General features: G+C 52.6%; 1 protein-coding gene across 2 annotated transcripts in view; it reads left to right on the top strand.

The window, feature by feature from the left end:
- Positions 1-12,707, top strand: part of PADI4 (peptidyl arginine deiminase 4) — a 32,156-nt gene extending 19,449 nt beyond the window's left edge. For both annotated transcript variants that reach the window (XM_059073983.2, XM_067019925.1), the window contains exons 10-16: positions 657-764; positions 6,249-6,403; positions 7,826-7,967; positions 8,219-8,321; positions 9,162-9,232; positions 9,784-9,924; positions 11,790-12,707. In XM_059073983.2, the coding sequence (XP_058929966.2) occupies positions 657-764; positions 6,249-6,403; positions 7,826-7,967; positions 8,219-8,321; positions 9,162-9,232; positions 9,784-9,924; positions 11,790-12,023 (954 nt within the window). In that variant the 3' untranslated portion in view covers positions 12,024-12,707. The remainder of the gene's footprint in view (positions 1-656; positions 765-6,248; positions 6,404-7,825; positions 7,968-8,218; positions 8,322-9,161; positions 9,233-9,783; positions 9,925-11,789) is intronic.
- Positions 12,708-14,724: the final 2,017 nt, after the last annotated feature.

The following is a 14,724-nucleotide window of genomic DNA, read 5'->3' as shown; positions in this document are numbered from 1 at the left end:
CCTGCCCTCCCTTGGGGCAGAGCTACCTCTGCCCTCCAGCCTCAGCTCAGCAATGCTCTTTCTCTTTTTTAAAAATTAATTTTTATTGGAGTATAGTTGCTTTACAGTGTTGTGTTAGTTTCTGCTGTACAGCAAAGTGAATCAGTTACACATATACATATATCTTCTCTTTCTTAGATTCCCTTCCCTTTTAGGGCACCACAGAGCATTGAGTAGAGTTCCCGGTGCTATAAAGTAGGTTCTTTTTAAGAACTCTCCTCTGACCCGTCCCATCTGAATCAGGAGTCCCTCCTCCGTGTTCCCGAAGACCCCTCACCTCCCTCCCATCACCTCCTAGCACCGGCTGGTGAGTGGCCGGCTCCTGGCTCTCCCCTTGAGGACAGGCTCGTACGCCACGGGTCCCTGGCATCTGGCCCGGCTCTCACCAGCCGCGAGAGTGTCGGGCACGTCATGGATTCCACTACGCATCGGTTGAAATACAGGACAGTAAGCTCTGCTTCCCCGGAGCTCCTCCTCTGGAGTTGAATGTCCCACATGCGTTTGCCCTTGACTGCAAGGGGGAGAGAGTGTGGATGGTTCCACACCCCCATCCCTGCGCTGGGGGTTGAGACCCAGGCAGCGCACGTAACAGCCTCCCCTCCACTCGATCTTCACAGGATGAGATAGAGATCGGCTACATCCAAGCCCCACACAAAACGCTGCCCGTGGTCTTTGACTCCCCCAGGAACAGAGGCCTGAAGGATTTCCCCATCAAATGCGTGCTGGTATGTACTAGGCGGGGATGGGCACCAGCGCTGAAACCCTGGCCTTGAGGCCTCCTTCCTCAGTTTCTCTCTCCCACCCCCGCCTGCTGCTGGGCAGCCTGCAGGTGTGCGTCCTGCCCAAGCAGCCGTCACACAGGTGGCCGGGGCTTTTTTGTTATGTGATGAGATCTGGCTCTTCCTTTCCCAAAGCCCTTTCTGGCCATGAGCTCACTTTGTCCTCGGGAAAACCCTGCCGAGGACATAAGTCCTCTCCATAGATGCTCTTGGGACTTCCCTGGCAGCCTAGTGGACAAGGCTTCACGCTTCCACTGCAGGGGGCACGGATTCGATCCCTGGTCGGAGAGCTAATATCCCACTGGAAGGTGAGGGTAGGGCCAGGACCAGAACCTTCCCCAATGTCCAGCTGGAGGCTCTGTCTTTTGGGTAGGAGTCTGGTCTTTGGGGGGCTCCGTCTGGGACATGGGGGTGTTCAGGATCAGAGTGGTCATTTCCTCGGGGTGACTTTACCAGCCAAGGTCTCTACGTGTGTTTGGGGGGCTGGGGCGAGGGTGACGTATTCGTGAGACATGCTCGACTAACCTGGCAGTTTGGGGCAAACTCAGCAAGGAATAATAATAGCAATAATAATGGTTACATTTATCGAGCACGCATTCTGTGGCAGTCACAGGGCTAAATTCTTACATGAGTTGATTCATTTAATCTCACAGCCTCTAAGGGAGATGCTATCACTAGGCCCATTTTATAGATGAAGAAACTGAGGCTCAGAGAGGTGAAGCAGCTTTCCTGAGGTCACACAAAAAGAGAGTGAAGCCAGAATTCAAACTGGGCCATGGGCACCCTGCTCCCTGCTTTCCCAGTAAGACCCCAGGCCTGCGATCTGAGCCTGGACAGCCCCCTAACCTCAGGCACCAGGGAAAACAAAGGAAAGAGTGTGGGGTGCAAGGTTTGCTGTGGTGAATGGCTTTCCAAGGGGCACCCTATGCCCCAAGGGGAAAGGAAGCGGCCCTGCCCATGCGGGAGGCTTTGAAAAGAAACTTGAGTTTAACTCGCTTGTTCTCCTGTGCTGGGTGGTGCCAAGGAGGGGATTTAGTTGGGGTCACTGGTGTCTCTCTACCACAGAATCAGGTTAATCCTGTTTCAGGAGCAACAGGATGAATTTGCCAGCTGCACCGAGACTTTGGCCCTTCTCACTGATTTCAGTCCTATTGTGTTCAGTGGCCATGTCTCCAAGAGTGAGGAAGGCTAGGCTCTCTGACGTCACAAGCCAGCTGCCAGGCAGACAGACACCGCAGCACAGGTGTCCTCACCCAACCCACAGACAGCCTCGGAAGAGGGGGGCTGAGACGGTCTCTTAGCCACGCTCGTCTGGGGTATTCAAATCACTCAGGAAAAGAATTGGGATCAAAGTCAAACTCCTCGAAAAGGGAACCCTCTTGCACTGTTGGTGGGAATATAAATTGATGCAGCCACTATGGAAAACAGTATAGAGGTTCCTTAAAAAACTACAAATAGAACTACCATATGACCCCGCAATCCCACTACTGGGCATATACCCTGAGAAAACCATATTTCAAAAAGAGTCATGTACCACAGCGTTCATTGCAGATCTATTTGCAATAGCCAGGACATGGAAGCAACCTAAGTGTCCATTGACAGATGAATGGATAAAGCAGATGTGGCACATATATACAATGGAATATTACTCAGCCATAAAGAGAAACAAAATTGAGTTATTTGTAGTGAGGTGGATGGACCTGGAGTCTGTCATACAGAGTGAAGTAAGTCAGAAAGAGAAAAACAAATGCCGTATGCTAACACATATATATGGAATCTAAAAAACTAAAACAAAAAGGTTCTGGAGAACCTAGGGGAAGGACAGGAATAAAGACATAGACCTACTAGAGAATGGACTTGAGGACACAGGGAGGGGGAAGGGTAAGCTGGGACGAAGTGAGAGAGTGGCATGGACATATATACACTACCAAATGTAAAATAGATAGCTAGTGGGAAGCAGCCGCAAAGCACAGGGAGATCAGCTCAGTGCTTTGTGACCACCTAGAGGGGTGGGATAGGGAGGGTGGGAGGGAGACGCAAGAGGGAGGAGATACGGGGATATATGTATACATATAGCTGATTCACTTTGTTATACAGCAGAAACTAACACACCACTGTAAAGCAATTACGCTCCAATAAAGATGTTAAAAAAAAAAAAAGTCAAACTGCTCACCAGGCAACGGCCCCATCTGCTTCTCCAACCCCGTCATGGGCCACTTTCCCTGTCCCTCACCTGGCTCCAGCCCCACTGGCCTCCTTCCTGTTCTTCAAATGTACCCAACTTGTGCTTGCCCCAGGGCCTTTTCACATGCTGTTCCGCTTCCCCGTTAGCTTCCCGGTTCACATGTCTGGCTGTTTCTCCACCTTCAGGTCTCAGCTTCAATGCCCTCCTTAGTGAGGCCATTCTGGTACTGAAGGACACATCCACGCCCCTGGCATTCTCCACTGTAGCACTGCTGGTTCCTTCTGGAGTCTCTGTTATAAATCACCAGACTGTTTACTTTCCATCCTCTGTCTCCCTGCTAGACTGGAAGCATCACAAGGGCAGGGCCTGGGCCGTAGCGCCTGTCACTGTACACCAGGCACTTAGCACGCAGCTTACACGTGGTGGGTGTTCTCCCACAAGACAACATCAGTACATCTTAAACCGGTCAGTGGAACACCAGTAGCACTTGCCATAAGTAGAAGAGTTGAGCCTTGAAGTTAAACAGAATGAAAACAAGAGTGCTATTAAATCCAGCTCCACACAAATGACTGCAAAAACTCCGAACCAGGTTTCGCCCTCCGCATGTTAAGACGAGAGGTTAGCGGGTGTTAAGGAAGGATTTGCATCACCCACTCTGGGACTTTCATCTTTGATGAACCAGAAAGACTGGAGGAGAACTTGGACACATTCTAAGCCTGTGCTGGAATCTGTAGCAAGTAGCACATGTGAGCATCTCCTGTACATCTTGCTCTGGGTGGCGGGGGGGGCCCTTCTCCAGACCATGGATACCCCTTCATTTGCCTGCAGAAATCCAAGCCTGCAGCCTAGGTAGCTTTCTTCTCATGGCGACAGCCAGGGCAGTGACTTGGATGAATCTGCTATTCATTCATCAAGCATTCTTTGAGCACATGCTCTGTGCCCAGCCCTGTTCTAGGCACTTGGAATCTATTGGTGAGCAATGCCAAGGCCCCTGCCCTCAGGGAGTTGACATTCTAGCCCAGAGAGATAGACAAGGAACAATATGTTTAATGAATAAATACATTACATTATATGTTGGGAGGTGAAATCAAGTACTACAGAAAAAGAAAGAGCAGAATCAAGGGGCTCACAGGTGCCAGAGTGGTGGGGGGATTGGATTGCAATTTTAAATAAAATGGTCAGGGGAGGCCTCTTTGAGAAGCTGACACTGGAGCAACAATTGGAAAGAGGTGAAGAAGTCGACTCTATAGACATCTCGGTGAAGAGTGTTCTTGGCGGTGGAACAGCCAGTGCAAAGGCCCTGAGGCAGGGCATGCCTGGCATGTTCACAGAATAGCGAAGAGGCCTGAAGGGGTGGAGCTGAGTGAGCAAGAGGCAAAGTGGTAGATGATTGTGATCTGATTGATGTTATTAAAGAGAACCTCTGGCTGCCCACTGAGAATGGATGGCAGTGGGGCGAGGGTGGGGGCAGGGAGAGTGGGGATGAGGCTGGTGCTGTAACTGGAAAGATGATGGGGCTGCAGACCAGGGGAGCAGGGGAGGGGGTGAGAAACGGCCAGATCTGGCATATGTTTTGAGGACAGAGCCAATAGGATTTCCTGATGCTGTGAGGGAGTGAGAAGCCTAGGTGACTTCAGGTTTTGACCGTTGTGAGTGGCAGGTGCCATCCCTTGAGATGGGAGGGCTGAGGGGGGAACAGGGAACAAGGGGCTGGGAAGCGGGGATCAGCAGCTCTGTTTGGGGCAAATGTGAGACAGTTGGTCAACAGCCAGGTCGGACGTTGTACCACACGTACGGCGTTTGGGAGGGAAATGCAGACTGAGATATAAACGTGGGCACGGTCAGCACGTGGATGGTATTTCATGAGGCTGGGTGAGATCGTCAAAGGAGGGAGTGAATCGAGGACCGGGTCTGGGGCCCCCAGCGCACAGGAGGCTGAGAGGGAGCGATGGCCGAAGCCAAGTGCAGAAGTGTGGGAGGGACATGGGGGTGACCAGCTGACTCGTATGTTGCTAATGGACATGGAGGCCTGGCCACTGCCCATGGGGTGTAGCTGCGCGACCACGAAGACCTCGAGGGAGCAGTGGTGACGGCCCAGCCGGGGAGGAAGTCAGGTTGGCATGGGTTTTAGAGAGAAAGGGAGGATTTGGAAATGATGGTTTTTGGACTTGTGCTATCACAGACCTCCTTGAGACTAGTCATCTTCCCAGAAAAAAACGCACCTAAGCTCACTATTTGGAATCTGTTTTCAGGGAGTCTGTGGCCCCCATGAAGCCCCAGGGTACAGACCATCGACTTGTAGGAAGCAGAGTTACAGGTGCAGTAAGTAGACCGAATGATGGCTCCTCAAATGTGGCCTAATCCCCAGAACCAGATGCTGTCTTACATGGCAACAGGGGCTTTGCAGATGTGATTAAGTTAGGGAATCTTGAGATGGGGATTCTCAGGATCTGGGCGGGCTCTAGGTAACCACCACGCTCCTTGTGAGAGGGAGGAAGGTGGGTTGCGGTGGGAAAAGGCGTGTGATGACAGCAGCAGAGGTCGCTGGGCATTGAAGAGATGGAAGAAGAGGCGACCAGCCAACGTGGCCACTAGAAGCTGAAAAAGGAAAGAAAATGGATTCTCTGCCAGATCCTCCAAAAGGAACCAACATGCCACCCCTTGATTTTAGCCCAGTGAAACTGATTTCAGACAAATGTGTGTTGTTTGAAGCCGCTAACTGGGTTACAGCAGCAGCTGGAAACTAATACGGGGGTGAGAGGTGTGTCACCTGCCCGGTCTTCTCATGAAGATGGAGATGTCACAGCCATTTGGGGAGTTTCGTTCCAGCCCGAGGTCAGGATGCAGCCGCATGTGGTCCAAGAGGGCCTGTTGTAGAGACAGGTCAAATCCCAGTCCTTCTGCAAACTGGCTCTGGAACCTGAAGAGCCACATACCACCCTGACCTTAGTTTCTGCTCTGAAAATGAGGATAAAAACGAGATCTTGCAGATTCATTATTACACCCGAGTTAAGGTTAATGAAGCAGCGGGCGCCCATTAGGGACTCTTACAAATCCTGGTCCCTTTTCTTGCCCCCCTGACTCAGCTTTCCTTCAATATTCCGCACATAATAATGAGACCTGCTCTGAACCAGCTGCTGAAAGGTTACTGCCTGTGACCAGGCTAATGTTTAAACCTGGACCCCACCCTCTCTTCACCCAGGGACTAAGTTCTCTAACTCTTGGCACTGCTTCTCCCATCTCAGGGTCCAGATTTTGGCTATGTGACTCGAGTGCCCAAAACAGGGAAAGTTACTAACCTCGACTCCTTTGGGAACCTGGAAGTGAGCCCCCCGGTGACAGTCGGGGAGAAGGAATACCCGCTGGGCAGGATTCTCATTGGGGACAGCGGTTACCCCAGGTAAGGAGGAGAGGCGGGGGGAGGGGTGGCCAGGACCCAGGGATGCTGGGGAAAAGCAGAGGTCAGAGCAGAAGCCTTCCCTACTTGCTCCCAGACCAAGAAGGCTCAACAAAGTTGAGGGGGTATGAGAGCAATCAAAATACACAGCAAGTAATACCTGCTGAGGAGCTCAACCGTTCCAAGCTCAAATTCCAGCTCTACCACTTACACACTTTTGGTAGGTAAATATTTACTGAGCACCTACTATGTGCCCGGCACTGTGCTAGGAGCTAGGAAGGAATGTAGCCATGAACATGACAGATAAGTCCCTGCCCCTATTCTAGTGGGGGAGACTCATAATAGAAAAGCAAACAAATAAGATAATTTCAAACAGTGAAGAGAGCACAAAAGAGAGGGGCAGAGGAAGAGTGGAAACTATGTTAAGGTGACCGGGGAGGGCCTCTCTGGGGAGGGGGCTTTTGAGCTGAGGTCTGATGACAAGGAGGACATGGCTGCATGGAGATCTGGGGTGGAGGGTTCCTGGCAGATGAAAGAGCATGGGCAAAGACCCTGTGGCAAGAATAGCTTAGTGCAGGGGTCCCCAACACCCGGGCCACGGACTGGTACCAGTCCGAGGCCTGTTAGGAACCGGCCCTCACAGCAGGAGGTGAGCAGCAGGTGAGTGAGCAAGTGAAGCTTCCTCTGTATGTACAGCCGCTCCCCATGGCTCACATTTCCGCCTGAGCTCTGCCTCCTGTCAGCACTATGGTGAGTGGTATAATTCTTCCATTATATATTACGATGGAATAATAATAGAAATAAAGTGCACAATAAATGTAATGCACTTGAATCATCCTGAAACCATCTCCCGCCACCCCCCATCCCCGTCCATGGAAAAACTGTCTTCCACGAAACCAGTCCCTGGTGTCAAAAAGGTTGGAGACCTCTAGCTTAGTGGGTTCAAGCAGGCCAGAGTGGCTAAAACAGACTGAGCAAGGGGAAGGAGCAAAGGGCTAGATCACAGAGGACCTTGGAGGTCCGAGCAAGAGGAAGACTGATGTCCCCAAGAGCACACAGCTAATAAGAGTTCACTGACTCCGTGGGACCGGCTCCAGACCCCACGTTTACTCACAACACCAGCATCTAGGCTGAGTCAACAGGCAGTACTTTCTGAAGCTAAGTTCTGGTCCTACTTACCGTACTGACTCCATGCCTCAGTCTTCCCCAATAAAACTGGGGTGACAATTTCTAAATTTCTCAGATGTTAGGAAATGTAATTTTGTTTAAAAAGGCATCCCAGGGTCCTGAATCCCTTCCCTGAAGGAGAACCTTGACCCCTTCTCCCAAGTCCCAGTCCCACAGAGACTTCCTTGTTAATCCCCACCCTTATTGGCTCCCCCACCCCCATCTCCCCATAACTCTCCTTTAACCCTGTGTCGGCAGCAAGGAAAGCCAGGAGATGCACCAGGACCTGCAGGATTTCCTCAGTGCCCAGCAGGTGCAGGCCCCTGTGAAACTCTACTCCGACTGGCTGTCTGTGGGCCACGTGGATGAGTTCCTGAGCTTCGTTCCAGTGCACAAGAAGGTGCAGTCCGGGGGGGCTCCCTGGAGGAAGCCACATGCCTTCTTCTTGGGTTTCCAGACACAGCTCTGCCTCTGCCTGGGGGTCACTGACCTTACCCTCCCGACTCTGTTTTTCCCTCACCCCCAAGAGGGGGCATGTAAGAGGCGGTCTGCCCAGGTCCAAGCCACACTCCCCGTACCCTCAGCAGAGCCTTCCTCCTTAGGAGACCCAGGGGCAAAGCTGACCTCTGACCCCAGGGTTTCTGCCTCCAGGGCTTCCGGCTGCTCCTGGCCAGCCCCAGGTCCTGCTACAAACTGTTCCAGGAGCAAATGAAGGAAGGCCATGGGGACGCTCTGCTGTTCCAAGGGATCAAGTGTAAGTTGGCCGTGCCTGTTCTTTTACCTGGGAAACTTCCTCTGCCTTCACATGGTCTCCTATTGCCAGACAGAATCATTCAGGTAACAGACATCTTCTGAGCAGCCACTGAGCACCAGGCTTTGTGCTAAGTGCTGGGGATGCTGTATGAACAGGGAAGAATAGCTCCCTGCTCTCAGGACCCAGAGTCCAGGGCAAAGTGAGTCAAGGAAACAACTAAACACAGGAGCATTGAGCGGTGTCTGGGAGGAGCTCAAGGAAGGCTTCCTGGAGGAGGCGAAGATCAAGCATGAGCGTGAGAGATGAGCAGGAGTTGGCCAGGCAAATGGGGCAATGGGATGGGAGGAAGAGAGATATTCCAGACAGAAGGAACAGCAAAGGCGCAGAGGCAGGAGAACGCAAGATGTGTTTGAGGACCTGAAAAAAGTTCAGTCTGGGTGGAGCACAGAATGAAATATTTTTTTCAGTAAAATCCACAGACACTGGCCAGAGTCAGAGGTTGAAGTCACCACGGCTGAGAGTTTTCACCTAATATCTGTATATGTCCTGTAGCATCAGGCAATGGTCAGACCTCTGTTTGCCCCTCTGGAAACGGGATCCCTTTGGAGATAAGAGAATTCAAGGGAGCGAAGGTAACACTCTTAATGAGAACTTACCCTGATAGATTAGTTTATTAAAGTCATCTGCCTCCCAGATGCTCATAATAAACCCATATGTAAGGAATCATTGCTGCCCCCATTTTATAGATGGGAAAACTGAGCCCTGAGTGGACCTGCTGGGAAGAGCAAAATGGACCTCTGAATTCATCTGCTTTTTTTCTTTTCTTTTTCTCCATGACAGACAAAACCCAGCAGAAAATAAAGGACATTCTGTCAAACGAGAAACTGAGAGAACATAATTCATATGTGGAGGTACTAGCCTGGCTGCCCAGGAGATGCCATACTCCGGGCAGACCTGACACTCCCACCCCCACCTCCATCCCCCTTCCCTGAGGTTAAAGGCCCAAGGCAGAGCCTTCCACGGGCTCCGTGATGAACAGCCCTGGGATTTGGGTCAATGTGTGTGTGAGAGAGAATAAGAGAGAGAGGAGACCTCGGTCACCACTACAGGAACACACACAAGGTGATGCACGGAAGAGAGAGAACTGGCAAAGCTGGAGTTGGAGAAAGATGGGGGAAACTCTCAGAAACAGAGGGACAGAGGCAGGAGAGAGGCCAAGCGTTGGAGTGACCGGAAAGGCAGGGACACAGAAGCAGAAACCAGAGGCAGAGGGACCACGCAGAGGGAGGGAAGGAGGCAGGAAAAGGAGGTGCCCATCACCGCCTTCCTGACCCTGTCCCTGGTCCTGCCCCTGGCCGGGCCTCGGCCCCACCTGCCCCTCCCCCACGGCAGCCCGCGCCCCCCCCCCCCCCCGTGCTAGCCCCGCCCCGCCCACCGCCGTCCCCTCCTCCCGCCCCCCCAGAAATGCATCAGCTGGAACCGGGAGGTGCTGAAGCGGGAGCTGGGCCTGACGGAGCGGGACATCGTGGACATCCCCCAGCTCTTCGAGCTCCAGAAAGCCTTCAAAGGGACCCTCAAGGCCGAAGCCTTTTACCCAAACATGGTGAGGAAGTGACCTTCTGAGTAGCCGTAAGTCAGAGAGGCCAGCTGGGCACTGGGTCCAGGAGGCTTGGTTGTCTCCTCACCCATTGGGGTTTGCACAGCCCTATATCCGCCTTACAGAGGCTTTAGGCAGCCACCTGGGGGTCAAAGACTATCATTGCGCCCACTTTACAGATGATGCCCAGGGAGACCAGGTCCCTGGCAAGAGGTGGGATTCAGAGCTGGGATTCGGAGCCTGGGGTCTGGCTGAACCGCCCCCTGTGGACTTCCGGTGGCGGGTGAGGTAGGAGTGGGGCAGGTTTGGCGGAGGGAGACCAGCCACAAGCAAGATGCTCTCAGGTCGAATTAAGTACCATGAAGGGAATAAAGGTGGGGCACCTTTTCGGACTGGTCCAGGAAGCCCTCTCTGAGGAGGTTAGGCTGGCACTGCCTGGGCTAAGTGGGATTCACCTGTCTGAAGGGTGAACTTGAGGGAGATCCACTTTCGTCGAGAACTTTTTACCGATCCCAGCACCATCTTGAAGTCACATCTAGTATATATTTCCCGCCCCTCTGCCCTCTTGCCGCGTCTCTTCCAAGATACCCAAAGGCCAGGCAGAAACCTCACCCAATTCTATTGGGGTCCTTCAGCCCCCTCTCCTGCTGCAGCTGCGGGTTACAGTTCAGGGAAGAGCCTGTAGTCCCTGGCACCATTCTCCAGGGCCCTGGGGTTCCAAGGTAGGACCTCAAATGCAGTGGTTTAGATTTTTTTCTGTTTCATGCCTTGAAGTGCTGCAGAAGATTTTGTTTAGAATAGAGGTTCCTTGGCTAAAACGAGACAGGAGGGGGCACCCTCCTCTTAACCCCTGGAATAAAATTGGCCCCAAGCATTTCATTTTTTCTCCAGTTCAGCCCAGCTAGGCAAGAAAGCTGATGCCGACGGATGGGGGATGAGGCATCTCAGATGAAGTAATCAGCTATGCTGAGGGCCGACTTGGTACCTCCACCGTGCGAGGCCCCAGAGGGAGCTGGAGCCTGAGCCATGACTCTCCCAGGAGCCCCGTGATGGGCGGTGGGGGTGGGGGCCTGGGCCTGGAACAGGCAGAGAAATGAGGAGTGCCAGGCACTCGGCATGGGCTGCATCTGAGCGGTGAGATGCCCCCGCAGTGAGTCGTAAGCCCTGGAGACTGACTCCGTGCTTACTATGAGCTGGCACAGACTGCAAACAGGCTCTTATCCAACTGTCATAGCCATGGAAATATGTTTGGGCTCTTTTTGCTGGTGGGGCTCAGAGAGGCGAAGTGACTTGCCTAAGGCCACATAGCTATATAATAGTAGTGCTGGGTGGGATTCAAACCCATGTTGGCCTGAAGCCAAAATCCTCCTTTCACCTCCCCAGGCCACCTCCCAATAGAATGGAGGAAACATAGTCATTTACATAAGGTATAACATATGGAAAGTGCCCCCGAATAGATAGTCATTTATTCACCAGATCACATCAACAGATATTTAAGTGCTTATTCTGTGCCAGGCACTGTGCTGGGAGCTATGGAAACACAGAGGAGGATGACTGACTAACTCACAGGCAGCTTCACGGAGGCGGTGGTACTTGAGCTGGGCCTTGAGTAATCGAGTTTGCCAGAGGGTGGCAGTGGGGAAGGAGAGAACAGTGTTAAGAGTGTGGACCCCGGAGTCCGACAGAATTGAATATAAAGTCCTAGACTCGCTGGGTGGCCTTAAGTAGCTCACGTTACCGGCCTGGGCCTCAGTTTGCTCATCCGTGAAGTGGGGCTGTTATTTCCAAAGGTCGGAAGAGGAAGGGGGCACTCAGATGGTGCCGCAGGCTGCACGCTGCTGCCCCTGACCTGGGCTCCCGCTCCTTTGCAGGTGAACATGCTGGTGCTGGGGAAGCACCTGGGCATCCCCAAGCCCTTCGGACCCATCATCAACGGCCGCTGCTGCCTGGAGGAGAAGGTGCGGTCCCTGCTGGAGCCGCTGGGCCTCCAGTGCACCTTCATCGATGACTTCTACACCTACCACGTTCAGCAGGGAGACGTGCACTGCGGCACCAACGTGCGCCGGCAGCCCTTCTCCTTCAAGTGGTGGTGCATGGTGCCCTGAGCCCATCCCCCACCCCACCCCCACGAAGCTACTGGCCAGAGGCTCTGGTCCCCTGCAGTGAGGCACAGCAAGAGCTCCTGGGGACATTTTGGCTCCCGGGGAGGGGTGGCGGGTGACCCTCTGGGCAGTGGCTTGATTCCTTCCCCTGTGCCCCAGCCCCTGGAATCCCCACCGAGGACCCCAACACGGTCGTGGCATTGAAAACTCACTTCTGCTGTGAGAAGCTGCAAAGACGTTTTGCAGTCACTTCGTACGTGAGGTCAAGCTAATGCTCCTGGCATTCATTCATTTATTCGTTCACTCATTCACTCACTGTCATGGTCGGATTGAATATTACAACCTTGAAGGTTTGACCGGGATACACTGAAGGCCAACATTCCTGCAGATGTCTTTCTTTCCCGGGCATATATTTGGTCTATAAAATTTTCTGTGATCTGAGCCTAGTTGATTCTAAGCTTCCCAAGGAGCCTCTGAGGGAGACTGAGAGGGGAGGGGGAGGGCTGAGCCCCCCAGGGGCGCAGCACAGCCCCAGAGCTGCACTGAAGTCGGTCTCCAGCCAGCCAGCCAGCCAGGTGAGCCGCCTGAGGTGTATGGATGCTTATTTGATTATTTGCTTTAATGTGTGTGTATGTTAGATGCGCTCCTCTGTATTTCATGATTAAAAAAATAAAGTTATAAAAAGTTGACTGGATCACAGGGACACTCGGCAGGAAAGAGCAGCAGAGATGAAGTCATGTCAGCCTCAGGCTTCTCCGTATACCACTGAGCGATAGGTTCGAGGGCAAAGGTGCAGCCTGGTTCCCGGTCACATTGTCCTTTGAAGAGAAGGCAACAGACATGGAATGCAAGAACCCAAGGGCGACATGAGAACTGACTGTCGTTTCAAACATGCAAACGTTTCAGACATCAGCAAATTCTCATTGTCTCTCCCATTTGTCATTTCCGTTCCACCAGCTAGAAAGCCCCATAAAGCGGAGTCTTGTCCCTCTTGTTTTCTGCTGTGCCACACGCTGCCTAGCTGGACGTGGCACAGAATAGGAGCCGTGGGTTCCGTGCAATGAGGTTGTTAGTTCCCACTGTGTCCTTTACATATGTTTTCTTTTATGGCCCTGACATTAGGACTTAAGATTCCCCTGAAGAAAATAAAACTTGGTGACTTGAGGTCTTGATGATCGAGGCCAGATTTTGGCTCCATAGAGCCTGAGATGCTCAAACAAACAACACCCAGAGTTGCTGTTTTCAGGTGGGTCGTGGAGAACATGATGATGGAAAAAGATGGTCATCCAGAGTGTCTGCCCTCACACAGACTAAGGAGAAAGGGATCCATAAACCCGGTCACCATGTGCTTCTCTGAAGAGAATCAGCTCCCCCCGACCCCCCGCTTGGAATTTGCTGAGGCAGAAGATGCACAAGTGTTTCTTGTGGACAGAAGGGGCCGTGCACAAGGGGAAGCTGGTGTGAGGTTGTCCCCAAACCTGACCAATAGGGCAGCCTGGAGCGGTGAATGAGCTCAGTAGACAAAAGCTGAAGCCCCTGCCAAACTCCCGGGGGCTGCAGAAGGCTGGAGAGATGAGCTGCCGGCTAAAGCAGCCCTTTCATCAGCTAAATGCAAGTGAGCCTCCTCCAACCGGGAATGTGGGGCATCAGTAAAGGAGCCAGGGGAGCCCGAGTGAGCGAAAGCACCAGTTTAAGTCCTACCAGCCCCGTAGAGCATCTTGTAATGGCACCCAGGAGCAAGAACTTTCCTGCTGCCTCCCCTCCCTAACACCCATCTCCCCTCCCTTCTCCTGGGTTCACATGTTAGTTTTCTGCAGCTGCTCTAACAAATTACCACAAACTTGGTGGCTGAAAACAACAGAAATTTATCCTCTCACAGTTCTAGAGGCCAGAAGTTCAGAACCAGTTTCACTGGGCTGAAATCAAGATATCTGCAAGGCCGGGTCCCTTCCAGAGCCCTAGGGGGGAATCCGTTCTTCGCCTCTTGCAGCTTCTGGTGGGTGTCGGCAATGCCTTGGCCGGTGGCTGCATCACTCCACTCTCTGCCTGTGCGGCCACGCTGCCTTCTCCTCTCTGTGTGTCACTCCCTCTGCGTCTCTTATAAAGACACTTGTGATGGCATTTAGGGCCCACCCAGATAATCCAGGATAATCTTAGCTCAAAGGCTCTCGGGGCTTCCCTGGTGGCGCAGTGGTTGAGAGTCCGCCTGCCGATGCAGGGGACGCGGGTTCGTGCCCCGGTCCGGGAAGATCCCACGTGCCGCGGAGCGGCTGGGCCCGTGAGCCGTGGCCGCTGAGCCTGCGCGTCCGCGACGGGAGAGGGGAGAGGCCACAACGGTGAGAGGCCCGCGTACCGCAAAGAAACAAACAAACAAAACACTCTTAGTCACAACTGCAAGGACTCTTTCTATATGAGATAACACAGGTTCCAGGGATTAGGGCCTTGATATCTTTTGGGGACTATTATTCAACCCACTACAGGTTAGGAACCACCATTTGCCAGCCGGACAGATAGAAGGGGAAGAAAGAAGCCAAGCATCCCCTTTCCAGAGTTCTAAGTTTTGCAGCTTCTTTAAATGCTAACGGGAAAGACTTAACTTTTTTATTTTTTATTTTTTTTTTTTTGTTTGTTTTTTTTTTTTTTTTTGCGGTATGCGGGCCTCTCACTGTTGTGGCCTCTCCCGTTGCGGAGCACAGGCTCCGGA

Source organism: Kogia breviceps, chromosome 1, assembly GCF_026419965.1.
Source record: "Kogia breviceps isolate mKogBre1 chromosome 1, mKogBre1 haplotype 1, whole genome shotgun sequence".
NCBI classification, from domain to species: Eukaryota; Metazoa; Chordata; class Mammalia; order Artiodactyla; family Physeteridae; genus Kogia; species Kogia breviceps.
The sequence above is the reverse complement of the archived record's forward strand: the minus strand, read 5'-3'. Positions and strand labels throughout refer to the sequence as shown.